This window comes from Mytilus edulis, chromosome 10, assembly GCF_963676685.1.
Source record: "Mytilus edulis chromosome 10, xbMytEdul2.2, whole genome shotgun sequence".
In the NCBI taxonomy this organism is placed as follows: domain Eukaryota; kingdom Metazoa; phylum Mollusca; class Bivalvia; order Mytilida; family Mytilidae; genus Mytilus; species Mytilus edulis.
Window position 1 is genome coordinate 39,912,586 of NC_092353.1, and position 27,600 is coordinate 39,940,185.

The 27,600-nt window shown below is 32.0% G+C and overlaps 1 protein-coding gene across 1 annotated transcript in view; it reads left to right on the plus strand.

Moving 5' to 3' along the window:
- LOC139491152 (trypsin beta-like) overlaps positions 1-23,385 on the plus strand; it is a 55,948-nt gene extending 32,563 nt beyond the window's left edge. Inside the window, exon 7 of the mRNA XM_071278571.1 lies at positions 23,202-23,385. Within this exon, the coding sequence (XP_071134672.1) occupies positions 23,202-23,354 (153 nt within the window). The 3' untranslated portion in view covers positions 23,355-23,385. The remainder of the gene's footprint in view (positions 1-23,201) is intronic.
- Positions 23,386-27,600: the final 4,215 nt, after the last annotated feature.

The following is a 27,600-nucleotide window of genomic DNA, read 5'->3' on the forward strand; positions in this document are numbered from 1 at the left end:
TGCGTCTTATCTTTTGATTTTGCAATTTGGTTAGGGTCTTTCCGTTTTGAATTTTCCTTGCAGTTCAGAATTTTTGTGATTTTACTTTTCTTCATAACCTAAACACGAGTATTTCTACCAACTGTTGTAAGTATCAAAGTTGTTACCTGGATTATCCATGGAAAGACATTTTAAAGGGAGATCCATTGAATTCAGAATTTGTGCAGGTTTAATATATGTAAAAAATTGGGCGATCACTTATGTATCTTCTTTTTCTCTTTTAATAAATTGCTTGTGAACTTTTACGAACCTTTCTTTCTTTTTTATAATATTTATAATTATTATAACATTTTCAGGCTATTTAGTGGTAAACAATAGATTGCATGCAACGACACTGACTTTTGAGATATGTTGATGCATTAAACTTTAAATGCAAATGTAAGGTTGATGACTGGCATATGTTGATTTAACCAAATATCTTGTTAAAGCTTTAACTCCGATTTTATTTAGCGGTCTAGTTATTTTGATGCTTGCGTAGAAGAAAAACAATTACATTTTTCGTGGGATCAGTTCCCCAGTTTTACCCTTAAAATTTGTGAACAAGTATTAAATGATATGCAAAGGTAAAAACCAAACAGGTGGTATCAACCGTTGTCGGATAGTTTTTCTGCATAAAAGTCAATTCAAAATCCGAGGCGATAGCCGATGATCAGGACCTAACTACACGTGCAGAACAACTACACGGTATTTTGTTATCGGCCAGTTTTTTGTATACGTTTGTTTTGTATCTTACTTGAACGACGTTTCAAGAAAGGAGTAGTTCATTTTGCATTAAGAAGAGGTAGCAAACAGATTAGAAACATAAATGGTCATAATCCAGTTAATGCAATTTGCTGCCTTTCATCTGAGAGTCTTTTTCTTTTCTTTATAGAAATATAGAAATTATAGAAGTTAAACTTGAGGTGCTACTTATTTGAACATGTATTACACCGACACGGTGGACACTTTTTATTAATAGATTCAATCGTGCATTAGTGAGTTGAAAGGGATTTTATATTTAGCTTAGACATGATCTTTTTTATATATTTCATGTATTTTCTATTAAAGTATTAACGTTGGTACCGGCATTTCTTTAAATAGAAAACATTGAATAAGGAATCCACCATTTATCTTGAAAAAGGGACCGGAGTGTTTTGTTTTCAGTGTAAGAAAATTATTTAGATTTCCAACGCTATCTTAAAAATATTTCTTTCGAGATAACCACTTTTAAAATGTTTGTAAAAGTATGAATTATTCTAAATAATAAGGATGTTCTTATCTCAGGCAAAAACACCCTAGCCGTATTGAACTTTTCGACCGCAGTGGTCTTCAACTTTGTACTTGTTTTGGCTCTTGAAAGTTTTTCATCCGAGCGTCACTGGTTAGTCTTGTGTGGACGAAACGCACGTCTGGCGTATGAAATTTAAAACCTGGTACCTTTTGTTATCTATTATTTGTGTGTTTCCCTGTCCTAAATGTTCACCAATTTATTTGTATTGTAGTCTTGTCATGTAATGTTGTCATTCTAATGTTATATTTAACATTGCCATAAACGGGGAGGTTTGGTATGCCACAAAACCAGGTTCAACCCAATATTTTTTTTCTTAAAATACCCTGTACCAAGTCAGAAAAATGGCCATTGTTATATTATAGTTTGGTTCTGTGTGTGTTACATTTTAATGTTGTGTTTCTGTTGTGTCGTTGTTATTTATTATCTTATATTTGATGCGTTTCCATCAGTTTTAGTTTGTAACCCGGATTTGGTTTTTTTTTCTCTATCGATTTATGAGTTTCGAACAGCGGTATACTACTGTTGCCTTTATTTATATACGGTATTGAATATTCAGGAATCAGAAAATGTTTGTGTCAATTGCTTGACCTCAATCTATTGATTCTTATAATATTGGGGATCAGAATATTTTTTGGGAAAAAGATATAAGCCCTTTTGAAGCTAAATTGTCTGTCTATTATTTTTTTTAAACATGGGCAGGATTAGAGTTCCTGACAATGCTAAATGTGTACTGAAAAGTAAAATGCTGGAATTGCTTGAAAAACTGATGCAAACGTTGATATGTTAACAAAAAACTCAGAATGGTAATTCGTTTAAACTTAAAATTTTAAATTTTAAATGTAATTGAATTTCAAATGGTCCATGAACTCACTGATCAATGAGGTTTCAATTCTTCACCTTTTCGTTGTTTTTATTGATTAACGTGGCCAAAAGATAACAATGTTTAAGGTTTCAAAGCTAATATATGTGTATCTGAGATAACCCTAGTTTTAGATACTCTGTTTGTCTTTCAGAGCTTCAGTTTCATCATGTACATCTTTTGTATAGTAATTTTATAAATTTACTGTTTGCAAAAGTATAAATTATTCTAAATAATAGGGATGCTCTGGTAACTTAACATAAAACCCTGGTCGTTTATGGCACAACTTTTATTTTATCTTTTGGTCCTCGATGCTGTTCGACTTCGTGCTTGTTTCGGCTTTCAAACATTTGTATCTGGGCGTCACTATTAGATCTTGTGTGGACAAAATGCACTTCTGGCGTATTGAAATTTTGAACTTGTTGCCTTTTGTTGGCTGTTGTTCGTGTGTTTCTTTGTCAATTGTGTTCTCCAATTTATTTATATTGTAGTCCTGTGGTGTTGAGTTGTCATTTTAATGTTATATTTCACATGGCTATAAAAGGGGAGGTTTGGCATGCCACAAAACCACGTTCAACCCATCATTTTTTCCTTTAAAAATGTCCTGTACCAAGTCAGGAATACGGCCATTGTTATATTATAGTTCGTTTCTGTGTGTGTTACAATTTAACGTTGCGTCGTTTGTTTTCTCTTATTTTTGAGTGTAAATTGACATTGCGATAAGACGTGTCACGGTACTTGTCTATCCCAAATTCATGTATTTGGTTTTGATGTATATTTGTTATTCTCTTGGGATTTTGTCTGTTGCTTGGTCCGTTTCTCTGTGTGTTACATTGTAGTGTTGTGTCGTTGTTCTCCTCTTATATTTAATGCGTTTCCCTCGGTTTTAGTTTGTTACCCCGATTTTGTTTTTTGTCCATGGATTTATGAGTTTGAACAGCGGTATACTATTGTTGCCTTTATATATGTTGCTTTGTTTTTCAGAAAGTGTAAGTTTTTGTAAACAAATAATCTGATAGAAATGAGTAATCAAACATTATATAGTATGTAGAAAAAAAAAACATCGATTATTTGGTTTTCCTTATCAAAACATTATTGAAGGCATGCATGCATTGTGTCTTCAATGTTGTATTCATTTTTTTTTTAAAGGTAAAGGTATCTTTTTTACCAATATATCATGAAAAATAATTATAATATTTATCTATTTGGAACTATTCAGCGTCGTAGGCCAATACTTGTATATTATTGACTTCATTGTGCAAATGCGGAATAAATAATACAACATCCCAGTGGCACCAGCATACGGAGCATATGTGTCTCAATTGATAAGTTACTCTAGAGCTAGCTTATAGTACGTTGATTTTGTTAAACGAGGAATACTGCTTTCTAAAAGTTGCTAAGACAGGGCTATGCATCAATCAAATTGAGGTCATCACTCAAGGAATGTTACGGTCGTCATCATGAGCTGATTGGCCATTATGACAAAAGTGTGTCAGAAATCATATCTGATATTCTTTCTCAGTCATAATAACCATCCATCATTATCTAGATGAACAAAGAAATACCACGACGGTTGCCGTATGCAGTGCAGAAAATGCTTACCCTTTCGGAGCACCTGATTCACTCCCAGTTTTTAGTAGAGTTCGTATTGGTTTTTTTATCATTTGTAACTGTTGATGTAAATGTTTTTCGGTTCTATTAGTCTTTGTTTACTCCTTTGTTTTGATAGTTATTGTCTTTGTGACAAGGAATGAAACAGGCAATATAGACAATTAGTTATCAATGTTAAACAGTTTGTTATAATCTTTGAAAGTAGTTCTCCTGGATTTTAAGAGCAAATTGATCGTGATGTCAATAATTAGTGCATCCAAAATTATAAACAAATTTTCGGCGCTTTATGGTGCAAATTATACTTTATACATCGGATATTTTTGGATAAATAATTCAAGCAACCAATACTACTTTTATTAACATTATATATAACAAGTACAATAAATAGATTTAATATAGAATATTATGTATATTCCTGCCTTAAATGTTTATGGCATTGGTCGTCAGTGAGAAAGGTATAGCAAGAAAGCAGTTCTGTCGCATTAAATCTATAAATTTTTTTCTAAAAAGGAGCGACAGATACCATAGGGACATTCATACTCATCAAAAAGAAAAGACAACGCCAAGGTTGAAAAAGTCAGAGAACAGAAAACGATAGTACACAAAACATAATAGAAGACTAAGTAATACGAACTCCACGAAACAAACTGGGGATGATCACCCGTGGTGTTGCTTATCTTAGTACATACCTGGTATTGTTGTGTGATTGGATGAGGTGGTTGGTTGTTTCAAAAAATGGAAACAACACAAGAAATCTGAACTCTAAGGAAAATTTAAGCCAGAACGTTCCACATCAAATAGCAAAATCAAACATATGCTATTCTCATTTTCACGACCTCGTCTGTATTTATCAGCATTTCAGAGTTACACAACAAAGCGTTTAAAATACAAGGTATGATGGCAACAGGTAGCACATGTACTTGGTATTAAAATTGACTGCAGTTATAGTGAAGAAGTTTATACAATCTCTAATTTAGTACAACAGTTTTGTACTACTGTTCAAAAGACGTATATCGATAAGAGAAAACAAATCCTGGTTACAAACTAAACAGAGGGAAATACATCAACTATAAGAGGAAAAACTGGACAACAAAAAACTAGTGTGCAGCAAAAACCAAACATCAACATATTTAGAAACGGCCTATTTGATATAAAAAAAAGTTCATACTCCTGACTTGATATAAGCCATTTTAAAACAAATGATGGGTTGAACCTGGTGTTATTGCTAAAAAAACATCTATCAATAAATAAATATAGCTCGTAAATAAAAAGAAAAGTTTAAAAGTACATTGAATTAATTACAATATTATATCAAGTAATCACGTAATTTCAGTAACATTTGAACACTCTGCGGATAACATTTTCATTATACAACAACTGGTTCACTAAACAGCATTGTCTTTTTAAAGATGCCATCTTTGTCGCTTCTGTCTGTATGTTTTCCACTCAATTAAATAAGTCTGTAAGAAAAAATGTCAATGCACAATAATTACTAAGAATATATTTGATTTAATGAATGATTAAGTTAACAAACATGTACATGATGTAATACTATGAGTTATTGGAAACTAAAAATATATCAATCAAGGTGTTTATTAATGACTACAGGTATAACCACCATTACAAACGTGTGCCTGTCATTTTAATTTTCCGTAAAACGTCTTATAAAAGAAAAATATCCTAGATATACTTACTTGAGGTGTGATGAGATGATTGAAACTGTTAATTTTATCCTTGATAATATTTATGTACGTTTCGGCAACAAAGGTTATCGACAGTTGTAGGTATCCCCATAGGCACTAATTGTGCCCCTTTAATAGCAGACTTGTTTTTGTACTGTTACGAATCACAGTTTATGACTAAACTTAGTAGAGACCCGTCGAAGTTGCATTTAATTGATAAATTCAACAACACTTGCCGTTATGTTGATGATATTTTTTCGTTAAATAATCAAGAATTTTCTCAATATACTGCTGAAATTTACCCCAAGGAACTTACCTTAAATAAATCAAATTTATTCGGTAATAACTGTCCTTTACTGGATTTAGATATTTCGGTTTTAAAGGGGAAACTCCACACTAAAATTTACGACAAAAGAGACGATTTTTCGTTCCCTATTGTTAATTTTCCATTTTGAGATGGTGATGTTCCTTTGGCACCATCTTACGGTGTTTATATTTCACAATTTGTTCGCTATGCCCGTGTCTGTTGTGACGTTTTGATTTTAACGAACGCAACCTATGTATTACTGGTAAATTATTAAACCAGGGATATCGTTACCATAAATTACTTAAAACCTTTACTAAATTTTTCCATAGATATAAAGATTTAGTTTTGAAGTTTGGTTGTACCTGTAGAAAACTTCTTTCAAACGGGATAGCACATCCTCATTTTTACGGAAATGTTGTTAAGCGTGCCCGGAAATTTCGAAATGATCCATGTAAACTTGTCGCTCCTTTAAATAAACTTATTTTAAAAGGTTACCTGTTCAACACTGTAATAAGATCATTGAATATTGTTTTTATTGGTATAAATATTGATTTTGTAATCAGTAAATTAAAAGCTAACTAAATATTACTAGTATGTTATATACATATACTTATTCATGGATCTACAATCTGTCAATACCTGTAACTTGGCATTGTACAAGGTCATGTTTTTCTCTGGCTGTTTATGACGTCTTTACACTAAATCCATTGGATGTTGGATGTGTATGGATTGATAGTTTAGTCTGAGATGCATGATTTTTTTTATTAGTTGTTAGTGGCTTAACTGCGAGTACTCTCAGATCTGTTCATTGTGTCTTTTTGTGTCGGGATGTTTAAGTACCCGGCCACGTCCACTTGTATTTTTGTCCATCTGATGAGTTAAGCCTTTTTCAACTGATTTTTATAGTTCGTTCTTATGTTGTACTGTTATATCACTGTCCCAGGTTAGGGGGAGGGTTGGGATCCAACTAACATGTTTAACCCCGCCACATTATTTATGTATGTGCCTGTCCCAAGTCAGGAGCCTGTAATTCAGTGGTTGTCGTTTGTTTATGTGTTACATATTTGTTTTTCGTTCATTTTTTACATAAATAAGGCCGTTAGTTTTCTCGTTTGAATTGTTTTACATTGTCTTATCGGGGCCTATTATAGCTGACAATGCGGTATGAGCTTTGCTCATTGTTGAAGGCCGTACGGTGACCTATAGTTGTTAATTTCTGTGTCATTTTGGTCTTTTGTGGATAGTTTTCTCATTGGCAATCATACCACATCTTCTTTTTTATATTATAACGCCTAAAAAATAATGGAATAAACAAATGAAGCATGATGTCAATGCAAAACGTAACATTTCAACAAAAAAAACCCTGAAAATTCTTAATCACATGACAAAAGCGAAAGCTCACACACATCAAACAAATGGACAACAACTGCATTATTCCTGACTCGGTACAGGCATTTTGTTATGAAGAACATGATGGATTAATAGCTAGCCATTATGCTACAGAAATGATATGCGAAAATACTAGCGACAAGATTGACAGACAAAGATCTTTAAAATCTTATAAATATAATGTTATAGATATAATACAACATGAGCCACATATACAACAGGTGTTATCAAAAATGAATTATAATGAGTGACAGCACAAAAGAAAAAGGCAAATGCTACTCAGACAGAAAATGTACATTCTCAAATTAAAAAAAACGTAGTTTTGGCGATCATCATTTTGTCATGGTAAAACAATTTGTTAATTTATATATATATATATTATACACACTCTGCTTATTAAATCGACTACAGATGAAAAACAAAGCTTACTTTTTTCACAGATAAAACGAATTATGATTGTACAACGGCCATCATTCCATTCAAGGTTATTTTCCAATTTCATTCGAATGCAATGTTCATTTCCCTGCCCATCGTCTGGTTTTCCGATACTCCAGTCATTAAAGGTGATATCAGTCTGACTAGTGGACCATACCCAATCGCCCTTTTTTTCTATGTCTGTGCCGCCTATCCAGAAGGCTATAAATAAAACTATATGTAAATAAAAAGTTCCAAAATAATTATGGCGTTCATGGCTTATAGATGCTACGTGTTTTGATCTGAGCGTCACTGATGAGTCTTATGTAGACGAAACGCGCGTCCGCCGTATTAAATTATAATCCGAGAACCTTTGGTAACTATTATAGATAACCAATTTTTAAAAGTGTTCCAAATTTTTCAAAGTATATGAGGAAACCTAAAATTGCAAAAATATGCAACAATAGATTATTAGTGATATATAAAATTGAGAATGGAAATATGGAATGTGCAACAACCCCACCATAGACATTAAAGAGTAGACAACAGCAGAAGGTCACCAACAGGTCTTCAATGCAACGAGAAATTTCCGCACCCGGAGGTGTCCTTCAGCTGGCCCCTAAACAAATATATACTAGTTCAGTGATAATGAACGCCATACTAAACTCCAAATTGTACACAAGAAACTAAAAGTTAAAATAATACAAGACTAACAATTGCCAGAGGCTCCTGACTTGGGACATGCGGCGGGGTTAAACATGTTTGTGAGATCTCAATCATCCCCCTATACTTCTAGCCAATGCAGAAACGGAAACGCATAACAATACGCACATTAAAATTCAGTTTAAGAGAAGTCTGATGTCAGAAGATGTAACCAAAGAAAATAAACAAAATGACAATAATACATAAATAATAATCCAGACTTCAATTAAACTGATTTGAAAAATTATGTCTTCATCATATGAATATCAGGCACAATCCTCCCCGTGAGGGTTCTAGTATCATACCATCATAACATATATGAGAAGAACATAACCCGTGTCATGCCAACAACTGGTTTATTAATAATAAATGTGTTTAGTTCCGATGCAAAGACCCTATAAGTGAATCAATATTAACGCCAAAATATGCAATCTTTAATGACCTGACAACAGTATCGTAACTATATCCCTTCGTAATAAGCATATTTAAAGGTTTTGTTTGCTTCTGAGGTGAATACTGACATTTTGTGCTTTATAAAGAATATTTCCATAAAATATTGGATGTGAAATACCTGAACGTATAAGAAGTCTACATGTTCAGCTATGTTTACGAAATATGTCCTTATACCGATGATAAAATTTACTAGTTTGTGATATCGAAAACCCAGGTATAATAATTTTTCAGTAATACATAAATTTCGCTCGTTAAAATCTAAAAAATTGTTGCATACAAGAGCGAATCGTACAAGTTGAGATATATAAACACCGTAAGATGGTGACAAGGGAACGTCACCATCTAAAAATTGATAATTAACGATAGGAAATCAGAAATCATCTCTTTTATCATAAATTTTAGTATTAAGCTTTCCGTTAATGGTATATATATCAAGATCGAGGAAAGGTCATTGTTAGTTTTAGCTTTATTTAAAGTAAGTTCAACAGGATAAATTTCTTTAGTATACATACTGAAGTCGTCATTATTGAGAGCCAAAATATCATCCAAATATCTAAAAGTATTATTAAATTTGTGTATCAGATGTTGTTTCGATGGGTCTGATTTTTGTCATTAATTGTAACTCATAGCAATACAAAAACAGGTCCGCAATAAGTGGTGTACAGTTAGTCCCCATTGGAATTCCGATAACCTGACGATATACGGAATCTCCAAAGCGAATAAAAATGTTATCTAGTAAAAATTCAAGGGCAGATATAATATCAAATCATGTCCAATTGACATAGTTTTTTTTGGTTTATTGCTACTAAAAATGACCTTAATGTTTATATTTTGACAGATATAGATAGGTCTGTAGTTTTCTGGCATATATTTATCACCATTTTTAAATATAGGAGTTACTTTAGCTAATTTAAGATTTTCCGGGAAAACACCTTCTAGTATACTTAAGTTTATTAAATACGTTATACTTGGGGCTAAAGCTTCCGATGACAGTTTAATGAAAAAACGGACCAACTTCATCAAGTCCAGTTGCTTTTAATGTTTCGAGTTTAGAAAGTAATTTCTTAGTTTCGTCTAGTTTAATAAACGGAATCGTAAATCTAACACCAGCGGGTATTTTATCTTGAACATAATCATTTAATTTATTTGCTTGATATTGCGTGTTTTTTGTTAACTGTTAACAAAACTTTTTTTTTTTTTTTTAAAAACTAAGGCTTTTCTACCTCAGTAATAGATTAGGAATTTTTGGTCATCACTCTCAATGTGTAAAATTAAAAAAAATCGCGATCTAGTCTTTTTCCATTTCAGTATGACGTCATATGTCCTTTTCCGATGTTCGACTTAAACATTACAAAAAATAAAACATTGTTACGCTATAGAGTGTAATTAAGTTTGAAAAAAAGAAGATTGCCAGGTGAAATGTTTGAGTGTTTTATATATCATTGACGAAATCACAAAGCATGTTGCCATAGATGAAATGTACATCGTCATGATATTTGAAAATAATCATTGAACTAACGAGTAACTAATGATAATGCAGTAATAATATCTAATGGTGCTGGATAAGCCGATCAAATAAAAATGGATTGTCGTATCACATTATGTGTAGTGTGATACGAAAATATATATGAAAGAAATAGATAACATGCCATAACTATAAGAGAAAATATGTTATTAGTTAAAATACAATTATATATACATACATGAATTATATCCAGTTGCCATTGTCTTTAAAAAGTTCAATTCCCAACTTGATATTACTTCTACAAGCATACTGCCGTTACTTTCGCAAATAGACTAAAATGGATGGATATTATATAGCATGGTATCACAATGCTGATTTCCCTGTTTTGTCTTTTAGATTCTAAAATTAGCTTCAAAATTCAAGATTTGTGTACTAATTATAACAAAATATAATAATAACTTGCAAAAGAATATATGTTCGTATTTTTTCAGTTTTCATTTTTCTGAAAGCATTTAATGTATACACCCAGAGGAAGGGATTATTTAGGACTTTTATTATTTGTTTTATTTGTTTTATATTTTATAGGGGTGTAAAATAAAGGCTGCATTAGTATACCACTGTTCGAAAGTCATAAATCGATTGAGAGAAAATAAATCCGGGTTAAAACTACAACCGAGGGAAGTACATCAACTATAAGAGGAAAACAACGAAAAAATAGAAACACTGAAGTGCAACAAAAAACTCAAACGACAATATAACACACCCAGAAAAACTGCCATTGACCGAAGTACATTTTGTATGAAGCGAAGAAGCCATTCATATTGAAAACGTGCGCATAATCAATACTTTTACAACTCAATACAATTATAAGTTGAATTCTTCCAATTAAAACAAAAATTGATGGTACTTCAGTTTATACTGATTTTACTACGGGTTTGCCCTTGATGATGAATATTTTATGATGAGCAATAGTGAGGGATAAGACGTTGGCGTAAAAGGCAAAGCTGACTTATTATCAGTATATATGCAGTATATATGCAGACCCCCAATGAAACAACTTTTTTATTTTAGATCGAGGCGCTCTTATTGAAACCAATTATGTGCTGTTCCCGCAATTAAACACACTAGTACTATATCGTATAAAACAAAGAAGACATAGTTAAGCAATTTCAAAAACATATTTAGATAGGTTTGGACCAAGCTAAACTAGTAATCTTAATTCTACTTAAGAAAACGGGTTTTCAACATATTTTCTTCAAATGCGTTCATGTTGTCATGACTTTCAGATTCACTTATCTTGAGAAGTGTGTTTCACTAATAAATTAAATGAGAGCGACCTTTGATATTCCCTATTGTTTTTACTAATGAGGGAGTACAAACCTTAGAATCGTTCCAATTTCTTTCGTCATTACTGAAGAAGTAGCAGCTATTTTCGTTCTTAAACCATCCGTTTTGGCATTGTAATGAACCTGAAAATTTTGCATAAATTCTAAACGAAAACCAATATCAAGCAAAACGTTCTGTAAATATTTACATAGATTCTAATGGTACAAATATAATGATTTGAGTTCTACAGGCTCAATGTATTGTAAATTTACTAAGACGTTACGGCATGTTATGACTATTTACGTACCGCTATATGAAAACACATCATAATTCTATTAACATACCTTTGAAGAACGTTAAAGAAATGATAAAGGGAAAATCCAAGTTAAATAAAAACAACACTAAATAAATAAGTTTCGCACTAACAACTTTTTTTGACACTTTCAAAGTGTATTACGATATTTCTCCACTCTCAACAGTTAAATTTTAAATATTTAAAACGCTCGGCGCTTTAGATATTATAATTCAACTGTCTCGAGTAAAGAATATCGTTATACACTTGTTTCTGTTGTGGAATCTATATTTCAATAATTTCGATAAACATCACAAATGGACGAACTATGCAAACACATATCAATTCACAAATGAACGTTGATAAGCATATTCACATATACAATACAAAACACAGCGTAAGAAAAAGGAGAGGAGTCATGAAACATGAAAATTAGATAAAAGAGGGACGAAAGATACCAAAGGGACAGACAAACTCATAAATCTAAAACAAACTGACAACGCCATGGCTAAAAATGAAAAAGACAAACAGAAAAACAATAGTACACATGACACAACATAGAAAACTAAAGAATAAACAACACAAACCCCACCAAAAACTAGGGTTGATCTCAGGTGCTCCGGAAGGGTAAGCAGATCCTGCTCCACATGTGGCACCCGTCGTGTTGCTTATGTGATTACAAATCCGGTAAATAGTCTAATTTGGTAGGTCACATTCATGAAAGGGAAGGGGATTGTAGTTACGACGTAAGGAACATATCCGATATCATTTGTGAAACGGTTATTCCATAACGGTCAACCAACTCGTGATGAAGGGATGATTTCAACTTCACCATTTGGAACTCTTGGTTTAAAAGCGGTGTGAGCAGTACATTCATAAGGCTAAAAACCGCATTCTCAATTCGTTTTAAAAATAATCGTCGAAAATAATGGTTTATATGGTTTTGTCTGGGAAACTTTCAGTCACAATCTTTTGTACTTTTTCCTTCTCTTGTTTTTTGTTTTTTTTTGTTTTGCATCGTTTGATTTCCATTCTGATACATTGTCTTTCACTTCACTAAAACTGCTAAAAAAGTCCACGGAACTAGTGATTGCTCCGTTTAAGGTAGACACATTGTTACATTTTTCTCTTTACGTGTGTAAAACGACCAAAAATTATATTTCTATCAATGTCGTGTGAACTCTGCTTATTTAACTGATTATTTTACATCTAGAGAAAAGTAGCAATTATCAATCAAATTTATCAGGAAGGAGAATCATCAAAAGAAATGTATAAAATTCTTAAAATTCTTAAATTATATTCTTGTACCTGTGACCCTCTTCATCATCAATGCATCTCCTGAAATTTCACTTTGTGGAAAGCACGATTCTTCTAAAATACACTGTCTAGTTTTCTTGTCATAACTGGCGTAGCAACATGCTCCCAGCATACAACAGAGAGTACTACAAGCAATAGATGATGTAGCTGTTTCTATCTTCAATGTTGAACTGCTTGGTAGAATTTTTCTGCCTTTTGTATTGACAAAATCTTGTTTTTTAGTATTCAGATTTGCAAGACAAAGTGTGTCCATAAGCAGAATAATAACAGCATAGCGAGCAAAACCCAAAGTTATCTCCAAACTTTTCATTTTACTAAGTTGAAGTTTGATTTAACGTTTACTATGTGCAAACTACCACTTTCCCAAATGATTGCTTCAAAATCAGGCACACAAATAACCTAGTTACATCTTGACATATGTATTTGACGAGTAGAAAATCTATTCACAGATCTATAACATGATAAAGAACAAACTATATATGGCTACTAACATGTAATTATAAAGCTGTATATGTCAAGATAAACCATGCCTTCGTTTTCTTAATTGTTGTGAAATAATTTCAATCAAAGAATTTAATCTCCTTGACGTATACGATCGTCACTGTTTCCATTGATACTATATTCCTTTTTAAATAACAATTACAACTGCACACCAATTTTCTATTTGACATTATGCAAACAAATTCGTTGCAACAATATCTAGAAATACGGCGTATAATTATAAATGAACAATGTTTTTATTGTCTTTACATTTTTTTCTCAGGTTTTAATTATTTACTTGGTAGGTACCGACAGAAATACTTTGCTTATAGAAGCGTAAGTGGCAGTGGTCAATAAAACTTATCCATAACCTTGAAAATAATATTTCTTACAACTTTTAACGGGGTCTATGATTTTACCTGGTAAGACGGTTTAAAGGGATTGTGATAAATGTCTTTAAGAATTTGTTCGATAACTTGTATATTTATTCTGTATTTTGTTCACCACTTATGAATTTTGATGAGCCTTTTTTCTTTTCTATAATTTTTTAAAACTTTGTCGAACTATTGAGTGGTAAAATAAAGATGACATGCAATAATACTCAACAAAGGTAAAAGAAGTATACCGCTTAAAAGTCATACATCGATTGATAGAAAATAGATCCTTGTTACAAATTAAAACCGAGGGTAACACATCACCTATAAGAGGAAAACAAAAAAACTGAAGTGCAACAAAAACCAAACAATGCATTCAAAGGTCCACGTTTAATGGTCGCACATTTTTTTTGAATTTTGAAACTTATATAACTTGAAAAACAACAGTATTATTTATTTACTCACATGAAACAAACCGGGATGTGGTATTCAATACGTAGGAGAAACTGGACAATATTTATCTAAACGCACCCAAGAACATCTGTATCGTTTTAAAAGACCCAATAAATTCAAAATTATCATTTACCAACACCTTAAGAAGCACAACCATCCTTTTAAATATTTAGCAGTTCAACCTTTAGAAGTAGTAAATAAGCAGCCTGGTGAATCTCATTCAAAGTTTGTACGATCACGGAAAATAATTGAGTTAAATTTGATTAAAAAATTACAGACAGTCTACCCTCTCGGTCTGAATGATAATATCATGGGAATTGGTAATATATCTAGAACCGATTCCGTAAACATTTTGGATATAGTTTCTAAAACTGTTCGTAAAAACCGTTCTCACGATCGTAGGACAAATCGCAATCAAAGAAAATTTCGGACCAATCATACCGATATTTCGGACCTAATTTCTATTTAAAAAAACAACGGCAGACATTATCTGTTAACAAAACTCTGTTCATTACCGGTTAATAAGTTAAATAAAATTTTGGAGGATTGCAACACAATTTCATATAGCAGTCCTAAGAATGAAATTGTTCAAATTATTATGGCATATTGTTATTCTAACCTATTTCCAAAAATTGATCGCCCTGAAGATCATAAAAAACATTTTATTAAAATAAAGTATGTCAATAAAGGTTTTGATTTTGTAAATATTGCCGCTATATTTAACGACCATTCTGTTAAAGAACAAATTCCTGGATATTTTGACAATACTGAGCTACCTCTTATTTGTTATATTTACAAGAAATCTACCCGGAAATGTGTGTTTAATTATAGGCAACTGTGTAAAGATGTTAATATCAGTGAAAATACACCTACTTCATGTAATTGTAGTACCTCCGAATATATTTATGGACCCATTTCCCATGTTATAACAGGAGATCTTAACATCGTTCAAGACCGAGAGTTAAAATCATTCCTCAGTAAAGGACCTAAATATCGTCCCCCGTCAATTATTAATTAAAATGAGTGTCGTAATATTATCCACGACTCACTCCATACTTACTGTATGAAATGGATAAAACGGGAAAAGCTGACAAAAAATCTTTGGACTCTTTTTTAATTCAGTAATGAAGATAGTTGATATACGTATTCAACATTTTAAAGAACATTTTACTAATAACAATAACCACAAAAAACCTATTTCTCATATCAAACATAAACTAAAAGAACTAGCCAAGAAATTTGTTTTTGTCCGGGCCGATAAAGCTGCTAATAATATTATTATTGTTTGACGTAAATTTTACATTGAGGTTCTGAAAAAAGAAATCACCAATTCACCAACATTCCAACTGACTCCATTTTCAGAAAACGACATCTGTAACAAACATAAACTTTTAGCTACCGCTTTACAAGCAGAGCCAAATACAATGAAAGTCCCAACTATGTACTGGCTTCCGAAGCTACACAAAACACCTTACAAATATAGATTTATTTCGTCTTCAAGCCATTGTTCCACTACTAAATTGTCTATTCTTCTTACCAGCACACTTGGTACAATTAAAAACCTGATAATAAATTGTTCAAATAAGGCCTTCGAAAATAGTGGAATTAATTACTTTTGGAGTGTCAAGAACTCGTTGGAAGTACTTGATAAATTGCATGCTTATATTGGTGATTTTAAATCTGTTGAAAGTTTTGATTTTTCTACCCTGTATACCACATTGCCTCAAATTCTCATTAAGAAAAAATTCACACACCTAATTAAATGGGCATTTAAAAAGTCAGAATGTGAATATATATGTTCAAACTCTTTTAGGTCATTTTTTAGTAGCAATAAACAAAAAAACTATGTCAATTGGACATGCTTTGATACTATATATGTCCTTGAATTTTTACTAGATAACATTTTTGTATATTGTCAGATTATCGGAATTCCAATGGGGACTAACTGTGCACCACTTATAGCGGAACTGTTTTTGTATTGCTATGAGTTACAATTTATGACAAAAATAAGCAAAGACCCATCGAAACAACATCTGATAAACAAATTTAATAATACTTTTAGATATTTGGATGATATTTTGGCTCTCAATAATGACGACTTCAGTATGTATATTAAAGAAATTTATCCTGTTGAACTTACTTTAAATAAAGCTAGTACTAACAATGACCACTGCCCTTTCCTCGATCTTGATTTCTATATCACTAACGGAAAGCTGAATACTACAATTTATGATAAAAGAGATGATTTTTCATTTCCTATCGTTAATTATCCATTTTTAGATGGTGACGTTCCCTTGTCACAATCTTACGGTGTTTATATATCTCAACTTGTACGATTCGCTCGTGTATGTAACAATGTTTTAGATTTTAACGAGAGAATTTTATGTATTACTGAATTTATTACACCAGGGTTTTTGATATCACAAACTAGTCAAAACATTTACTAAATTTTATCATCGGTATAAGGACATCATTCGTAAATATAGCTCAACATGCAGACTTCTTATACGTTCCGGTATTTCACATCCAATTTTTTATGGAAATATTCTTTTTAAAGCACAAAGGTGTCTGTATTCACCTCAAAAACTAACAAAACCTTTGAATAGACTTATTAAGAAGGGATATAGTTACGATACTGTTGTCAGGTCATTAAAGATTGCATATTTTGGCGTTAATATTGATTCACTTATAGGGTTTTTGCATCGGAACTAAACACATTTATTCAAAAACCAGTTGTTGGCATGACACGGGTTATGTTCTTCTCATATATGTTATGATGGTATGATACTAAACCCCTAACGGGAAGGATTATGCCTGATGTTCATATGATGAAATCATAATCTTTCAGTCAGTTTAATTGAAGTCTGGAGCTGGCATGTCAGTTAACTGCTAGTAGTCTGTTGTTATTTATGTATTATTGTCATTTTGTTTATTTTCTTTGGTTACATCTTCTGACATCAGATTCGGACTCTTGAACTGAATTTCAATGTGCGTATTGTTATGCGTTTACTTTTCTACATTGGCTAGAGGTATAGGGGGAGGGTTGAGATCTCACAAACATGTTTAACCCCGCCGCATTTTTGCGCTTGTCCCATGTCAGGAGCCTCTGGCCTTTGTTAGTCTTGTTTTATTTTAATTTTAGTTTCTTGTGTACAATTTGGAAATTAGTATGGCGTTCATTATCACTGAACTAGTATATATTTGTTTAGGGGCCAGTTGAAGGACGCCTCCGGGTGCGGGAATTTCTCGCTACATTGAATACCTGTTGTTGACCTTCTGCTGGGTTTTTTTCTATGGTCGGGTTGTTGTCTCTTTGGCATATTCCCCATTTCCATTCTCAATTTTATAGAAACGAACTATTAGATAACAACTACCATATTCCTAACTTGGTACAGGACATTTTGAAAAATAATGGTAGGTTGAACCTTGTTTTATGACTAACCCTCTTCTAAAAAACTGAGCATTGATATATGTTGATTCATTTGGACGAATATATTAGTTACTTTAACAGAAATTTTAAGACAAGGACTGGTAAAATTTGAATTAACAAAATATACTTCAGGGTTAACATAAACACTGGTTTTTTAAGTTCTTTTAATTCGTAGTTGATTTGAATTTCTTATTATTTTAATTCATGCATAGACAAAACCAACACATTTTTCTTCTGATTCACTCCATCAATCAAAGTGTGACGAAATAAGTGATGTCTACATTTCTTTGGTGTCCGAAAAAAATCAAGTTTTATGAAAAAATGTATGATTGCCATTGAGACAACTTAATCAGACTATGCAATTTAATATCCGCGAAAATGCAAGTTTTTATAAAAATAAATGATTCCACAGTAATTGGAAATTTTACTTTTAAGAGTAGGAGTTTCCGTTTAATAGGGCTCCAAAAATAGTACCCATATACCTTAACAGATATGCCCAAAAAGTATGTATACTTGTTTAATATATAAAAGGATTATAAGGGTCTAAATGCTGTGGTTTAAATAACTTTGTAATGATATCCTGTTGTAATCATTACTTGTTAATTCACAACTAGTCGTTTTTGGACCATTTTAGTGTCGAATATGCTATATTCATATACAAAAGGGAAAGATGTGGTATGATAGACAATGAGAGATCTGTCAACTAACGATCTTCAACATGTAATCAAACTTATACCATATCATAGTCAGCTATAAATCAACCCGACTTGAAACTGTTAAACAATCCAAACAAGAAACCTGATGGCCTAATTTATAAAAATTAGATAAACAAAAATATACAAATCAATAGATTGAACGCCTTTTTGGTACCTCAACATAAACACGTATAGTATAGTTCGTTTGTGAAATCGATACTTGGATTTTACTCAATCTGTTTAGGGGAATGTGATACATTTCACTCCAACCTTTGTAAATACTTTACTCATGCATTTCATTGAATTCAAGTTTACACTTTTCAGATGTCTGTCTTGATTAACGTGGTCTTAAGATAACAATGTTTGAGACTTCAAAACTACTATATGTATTTCTGAAAAAAACACAGCTCTAGATAATCTGTTTGTTTTTCGTATGTCACTTTGTTACTCAGAAAGTGTAAACTGTAAACATATGCTGTGATAGAAATTATCAATAACAAATTATATAGTATGTAAAAAAAAATAATCATAACATTATTGAAGTCGTTTATATTGTTTTTGAAGTAGTATTTCATTTTTCAAAGGTATCCTTGTTTTACCAATAAATCATGAAAAATAATTATTGTATTTATTTGTTATGATCAATTTAATGTTGTGAGCCAATATTTGTAGATTATTGTCTTCATTGTGGAAATGTGGAGAAAAATAATGTATACAATATATTTTTTAACATAGAATAAAACAGGCCATGATTAGTTATCTATTTAGAACTCTTTGGTGATAATCTTTGAAAGTAGTTTACCTGAGTTTTAATATGGCCATTAAAGAGGGAGGTTTTGCATGGCACAAGAACAGGTTCAACCCATCATTTTGTTCTTTAAAAAATGTCCTGTACCAAGGCAGGAATTTGGTCATTGTTATATTATTGTTCCTTTCTGTGTGTATAACATTTTAACGCTGTGTTTCTTTTGTGTCGTTTGTTTCCTCTTATATTGGATTGTGAATTAACATTATTATAAGACGTGTCACGGTAATTTCCCATCCCAAATTCATGTATTTAGTTTTGATGTTATATTTGTTATTCTCACCGGATTTTGTCTAATGCTTAGTTCGTTTCTGTGTGTGTTACATTTTAATGTTGTGTCGTCATTCTCCTTTTATATTTAATGCGTTTCCCTCGGTTTTGGTTTGTGAGCCAGATTGTTTTTCCATCGATTTATGAGTTATAAACATCGGTATACTACTGTTGCCTTTATTTGATAGCCAATTGATCGCAATGACAATAATTAGTGCAACCAATTATTTAACACGATTTTAGGAAAAACACATGTTCGACACCTTATGATGCAATTGGTACTGTGGAGTAGGTTCTGCTTACCCTTCTGGAGCACCTGAGATAAGTTTTTGGAGGGGTTCGTGTTGCTCAGTCTTCAGTCTTCTGTGTTGTGTCTTGTGTAGTATTATTTGTCTGTTTGTCTATTATTTTTTCAGCCATGGCGTTGTCAGTTTATTTTCAATCTATAAGTTTGACTGTACCTCTGGTATATTTTGCCCCTCTTTTTCGGACACAATTTAATTAACAATTCAAACCACTTATACATACTTTTATTGATACATATTATTTACACCAAGTACAAGTACAAGCATAAGGACAATACGTCCCCGCCTTTAATATTCATGGCTTCGGTCTTCTAAGATTATAAAAGTATATCAAAAACACACGTCTTACACATTAAATCTCTATGTTTTCTTTTCTCTTTTAATATTTGTAGTACATTTTTCATGAGTGCATGAGGTATCACATGTCCTTTGTCGTTAAATTGACTGCAGTTATAGTAAAGGAACTTCAAAATTCCCTAAATTAACGGATGTCAAATGTAGAGAAGGTTATGTTTACCCTTCTGATGCATCTGAGAACACCCAAAGTGTTTAGTGGGTCGGGTTCAGGGTTTCCCCTTGGTCAATTACCTTTTACGCCACCTCTTTCGACAAAACAACATGTTTTCGCCATTAAATCATTTTTTTCCCTCCATGTAACATTAATATACTTTTCGTTTACAATTTCCTTATTTTTAGTCCCCCCCCCCTCTCTCAAAAAAAGAGATAAGATGAGTTAACCCGTTTTGATAATGCTCTTATACTTATCTTTAAGTCTACAGTGTAATGAATAAACACTAATCATTTACTTTTAAAACGAAAAAACAAAATTAAAAATTGGTGGAAAATTCATTATATTTGAAAATTAAGGTAGGTAGCAGCAGTTTATTGTTGTTCGAAAGGACTGCTGTGACAACTTTTCAAAAAGAGGCGTCCACTTCCTTTCAATGTTTAAAAAGATATAAGTCCAGGAAAATAACAAAATTGTTATGAGTTTAAATATCCCGTAACTTATTTAGCCTCTCTTTAAAAGACATATTAAAATTTATTTAACAAAGTTCTATAAAACGTCTACAAATAATATAAATCGTAAATATAAAACAAATCAATAACATGGTGTGAAGAGTACAGTAAAGTAATCAATAGTATTTACAAACTCGGTTGATAACATTTGTATTCTAGAACAACTTATTCTATCAAGGCATTGTTGTCTTAACGAATGTCATCTGTGTGTCCTAGAACTGTTTTATGTTCAATTCATCAAGCCTGTAAGAAGAAATGTCAATGCTCCATGTTTAAAAGGTATGATTAAGTTTACAATCATATTCAATCAGCAATTACAATCGAATAATATCTCAACTTAAGCTGATAACAAAAGACTTCACATGACCAACATTTCAAATATGTGACTGACATTCTTAGCAAGTAATTATATATGTGGCAGAAGACCACACGATGTGCAGATAAACTAGTTAAAAATGCTATCAAAACTAGAACTCTTTGCAGTAAAGCGTACTAAAGCATAGAGTGGTGTAAAGATGTATAGATTATTTATTTCTATGTTTTATCACCACTTTTAAGCACTGCTTTTGGGATATTTTGTGGCAGTCGGTTGTTATTGGTTGAAGAAGCCGGAGTGCCCGGTGAAAACCACCGACCTTCGATAGGAAAACTGACAATCCTAGTCAATTAAGATTAGAGTGGAGTGTACCTGCACGAGTAGGGTTCGAACTCACAACATCATTGTTTACTGGTAATTATAGAATGTCCACATATCCTGCCAACGAAACTTCTGTCATTCTTTTAACCCGAAATCACAAATGTAAAAGAATTTAAACGAGAAAACTAACAGCAAAGTTAATGCACACATAAATTAACGGGAATAAAATGTAACATAGCAACAAACGACAACCACTGAATTGTTGATCTATATTGTACACATTTTCAAGAAAAGGGTTACGATTTTAACATATATGTTGTAATTATGTTGACTACCGATGAAATACAAATCTTACTTTTTTCACAGATGAAGCGCGATACTAGCATACATGGGTCGTCATTCCAAGTCAGACCATACTCAACTTTCATCTGAAGACAATATTCATTTCCATCGAAATTGTTTGGTTGTCCGACACCCCAGTCATTATAGGTGATATCAGTCTGACTGTTGGACCATTTCCAATTGTCTTTATTGTCTATGTTTGTACCGCCTAACCAGAAGGCTATAAATTATGATTTAACTTATTTTCATAATAAAAATAATTCTTAAAAATGACGATTTTGTTTGTGACTTTGATTGAAAACGTTTAAAGTCTAAAACATTTTAAAAAGAGTTATCGGAAACCTATTATTTCAAAACACAGTGAGGAAATAAATTATTAGTTATTGATTCGATAGAAAAATATCGAAAAGTTGATAACTTACATGTATCTTAAGTATTGCATATATCTTGTGTACACGAACACGTTTTCTCCTATTTGTCTGTTTATTTATTGTAACCCTGTCGTGTTATGTTGTCATTATAATGTTATAACTTACACTGCCATTAAAGTGGGAGGTTTAGCATGCCATAAAAACCAGGTTCAATTCACAATTTTTTCAAAAAAATGCCCTGTACGAAGTCAGGTAAATTGCCATTGTTTCTGTATGTGTTACATTTCGGTGTTGTGTCTCTGATGTGTCGTAGTTCTGTTATCTTTTATACGTTTCCCTCAGTTTTAGTTTGTAACCCGGATGTGTTTCTTTTTTCTATCGATTTATGAATTTTGAACTGCGGTATACTACTGTTGCCTTTATTTTGAACTTGAAACGTATAACACTTCGTTTAGATTTAAATCTCAAGAAAAAGAAATTTAAGATGTAAAATATGTTTTTTTTTTCAATTTAATTGTATTAGATATACGTACATGAAGCATATGCAGCTGCTTTTGTCTTTACGAAGTCCAGTTCACAACTTGATATTACTTCTACAAGCATAGCGCCATAGCCTTCGCAAGTCGACTAAAATTTATTACAAATCAAGGTATCACAATAGCATTACTCTTTTCTGACTTCATATCTTAATTAAAGTTAAACAAAGGGATTTGTGCAATATTTTTTTAATCTATAAAACAAAACTTTCTAAAGAAATATATAAAAGTTCGTATCTGTTTTAGATTTTCATATTATTCATGGTCAGAGCTTTAGATGTAGGCTCGTATATATATATATATATATACTCTTTAACACGTCCATTATATATATATATCATCTATATTTATCATTAGGGAGACAGTGGAGGACCAATGGTTTGTTCTGGTCAACTGGCTGGCGTTACATCCTGGGGCGCGAGTGGATGTCCAGGAAGTCGTCCTAGCGTTTACACTCGAATTGGTGTGTACAAAAGCTGGATGGACTTCGTGATGGCTTCAAATTCCTAATTATAATGTCCGAATAAACAATGCAGTATAATTGTGTTATTCTATTTTTTGTTTTACATGTATGTAAGGCAACCCTTTGATTGATTCATTGGTCTTTATTTCACGTACACGGGACAGAGGTCAGATGACTAATTGGAAAGAGCTAAACAAGATAATTGATAGCTTCACAGATAGTAACGTCTCACGTTCTCTAGTTTAGAATTCAAAAAGTAACAAAAATGTTTAAAATCAATGTTTTCCGTCAAGCTTTTATTTTTGAAATTGTGGTTTTCTAAAAATAAAAGTAAAATTATAATATAAAAAATTGACAATGTTTCAAAAATCGATAGTTTATTCGAATGCGTCCTTAAAACACAATTAATCGATTTACCAAATTACTTGATAGAAAAGCAGCATTTTAACTAATAAAATTGGTGTAAGCGATGAACTATATATGAACAATCTTGATTATGTTTGGCTTCAAAAGACCTATTAGTTATATATCTGGTATAGGCTTGGTAATCCAATTGTGCTGCCATTTCAAAAACTATCTTCATACATAATGGTTACGAAATATGGCAGGGATCATTATTAAGAATCGAATGATAAACACAGAAAATCTTCGGGTTCTATAATCCTGCAATTCCATGAGAAAATATCTCTATCAAACCTAGGAATTATCTGTCAATAAGTGAATTGTCAAACCACCAAGCTATAAGCAGATAAAAAGATTTGCCACATTAATATCAATATGTTGTGTACAAAAAATGCATGTTCGACTGGATACACTTTTTGGGTAAATGTAACGATAGGCCGTACGCAGAGTTTCTATCAAGTGGAAAAATCATGGCTGTTTTATTTCTTTTTGATGTGTTAAAAGTTTGATGCCATTGTTAACGCTTAAATAATTGATTTTATTTCAAACGAGAATGTGTGAAATATTAAGTAATTCCCAGTATAAATAACGATTTCAAGAATTCTATAGATATTCTGAATATGAACAAAAGGAGATGTGCGGTTTAATCTAGAAGGCAACAAATTGTCTTCAACAATAATCCGACACAATCTATACAATATGTCGGGCACCAAACAGTCCAGAGTTCATACGAGCACAAACGCTAAACAAAAACAATCAACAATCATTTATAAATTGCAGAAGTATTTTCCCGTTTCTACACAGAACTTCCTCGATGTATTCATTTCAAAGCAGGGCCACTGTGCAAAACGTCTTTCAATCATCACTTAAATCAGAGACATCGTCAGTAACACCTATGGTTGCAATACACAGTTACAAGTTTAGTTTTTTTGGTCATGGATTTTTTAAAATATGAAATGTTTTGTACAATAAAATTGATTTTGAGATAGTTGAAGAATAATATAGCCTTCCAAGTGGGTTTATTTGAACATTTAAATTGTGTTATCATGTTTTATAGGCCATTTGTCTGTTTGACCGTCCGGTTTTTTCACATCCGTACCGCCCATAGGTCCAGATATTAGTGTAGTGTTTTTCAACAAAGATTTGACCCATGACCTTTTAATTACATTTTATGGAAAAACGAGCCGAATTGCATATGATTTGTTTGGACCTTTTGCTAGATAAATGTCTATGGTTTCATGAAAGGTATCACTGTATTGGATTTGAATTTCTCCTTTTGACCATTTTTGTTTTAGTTTTTTGTGGCATTTCCACCCTCCCATTTTTTTGGCAATTTTGTATCAAATAAAAGCAGATTGTTGCCATGATTACACCAAGAAGAGATTATATTTCACCATTATAACTATGGAAGATGTTCTTTCCAATAATATACACATGCATAACACAAATATAAAGTATTATTTTTTTAAAAGGAAGGGGAAAAGGTGGTAAGAAATTATGAGTGTCAATTTTAATTATTTTTCCTAACTGTGTATTGCTACCTATGATTGAAATACAAACCCAGTTTAGTATAATACCCATATCAGCCTAAGACAGTTTGTAACAGATTTATCTTTTCTGGAAAGACAAATTAAACAAGAATATGTCCATAATACACGGATGGTCTACTCGCACTATCATTATCTATTTTCAGTGGACCGTAAAATTGGGGTCAAAACTCTTATTTAGCATTAAAATTATCATAGAAAACATGTGTACTCGGTTTCACGTTGATTGGACTTTTACGTCCTTGCTCCAGGCAGTTCACAACAGATTGGTCACGTTTTGAGTAATATTGACACAAATAATGTTACTCTTGAAATGGTGAACGGTCTATTTAAAAACGATAAAAAACTTTTAGATACGACAGAAAGAGTACTATCAACAGACAAAAGAAACTGGTTCATCCCGACAGCAAAATAAACCATAGTTTGATAAAAATTGTAAAGACAAAAGTTATCAGTATCACAAGGCTAGAAACTTGTATAATACAGTGAGATCAGGTGCTGATAAACTAGCAATGAATAGTACGGTCAAGGAATACCACAAAACACTTAACATCACTTATCAGCGGTTTAGAGAAAAACTGTTCTGATCAACTGGGATCATTATCGAAAAATTACTGTAAGGTATTTTTGAAGACACCAACAAAAATAATATGAGTACAAAAAAGACAAACCCTATGTCTGTATTGAAGCAATCCATGAATATTTTAGAATCATGAATGCAAGTGATGAAGACCATTTAAATGATATTGATATACAAGTCTGTTTAGTGGTCCAATTTATATTGAACATTTAAATGGAGATTTTGTACATAAATTTGGCCGATAGTTTCCTCGTTTGAATTGTTTGACATTTGTCATTATAGGAGCATTTTAAAGCTGACTATGCGGTATGGGCTTTGTTCATTGTTGAAGGCTGTACGTTGACCTATAATTGTTAATTTCAGTGTCATTTAGTCTCTTGTGGAGAGTTGGCAACCATAACACATCTTCATTTTTATCATTATAGAACATGGAATATTTAATAAAATAATTTTGGATCCTCTATGCTCTTCAACTTTGTATTGTTTGGCTTTATAACTATTTTGATACGAGCGTCACTGATGAGTCTTATGTAGACGAAACGCGCGTCTGGCGTACTAAATTATAATCCTGGTACCTTTGATAACTATTAGTAACATTTGATTGTATATACAGTAACAGGTAATTATTTTTTGTTAGTATTGTTTTATTACAAATATCTGACACAAATGGCTAGTATAAATACATTTTGTCTTAACCATGAGGAAGACCCAGAGTTAACATATAGTTATTTATTTATAGATATATTAAATAGACTAAATTGGGGAAATATGATTTTGATATAATCCTTGTATTTTTGTGTGAGCTCCGAGTACAAAACTTCAGATCTATTTGTTACAACTTTCAGTGAAAGTATATAGTTATTCTAAAGTTATTCTAAAATATATATTCTAGGAATGATAATAAGATATATGCATGTAAAATGTGCATTTAAATCTCAATATTAAATTTCTAATTGTCGTTGTGTTTTTTTCATCCGGATTATTAAGCTTAGAAGTTACATTCTGCTGTTGTACAACTGCTACATTAACACCTGAATGACATCAACTCATCACATATTCATCTGAACCGGTGAATTTTTCTCTTTTATCGAGAAAGCGCCAAATCAAACTCCTTGAATCATATGACACATTTTTATTGTATCAAATGATATAAAGGGCCTCGTGAGGTGTGGAGGTGTTGGCAGTGAAGAGAGACTGAATTATTGCGGGAGTGTTTTTCCATCTCAGAGTGTATTTTAAAACTTTTAAATCTCAACATTTTTTTATTCTCAAATCACAGAGTTTTCTATTGGCGGGTATTTTTTTTTTGATAAATTAAAAAGAAATCCATGATTCAATCTGAAACTAAAGTTTCTGTAAAAGTTTGACGGAATCTTTCTGCAAACTTGCAGCTAACAGGTTTATTAGCTGAAAGCCCAACAAGTTGTTTGTACATGTTTGGCTAGAAGCAAACTTTTGGTGAAAAAAAAGTTTGCCACAAGTACACCGTAATCCATATATGAAATCAGGATATACAGAAGCGAACTTCTAGCAATTAAAGTAAGTTAGAGGCTCTAAAGAGCCTTCATGTGTCCCTCGCCTTGGTCTATCTATTTGCATATTAAACAAAGGACACACTTTACATGAATAGACAAGAATAGAATTCATGACAAAATTCTCTAGAAATCACTTTTTTGAATATTCTTGCTGTCAACAATTATCTTTATCTATAATAAACTTGGTCTAGTAGTTTCAGCGGAAAAAGATGTTTTTAGGCTAAGTTTG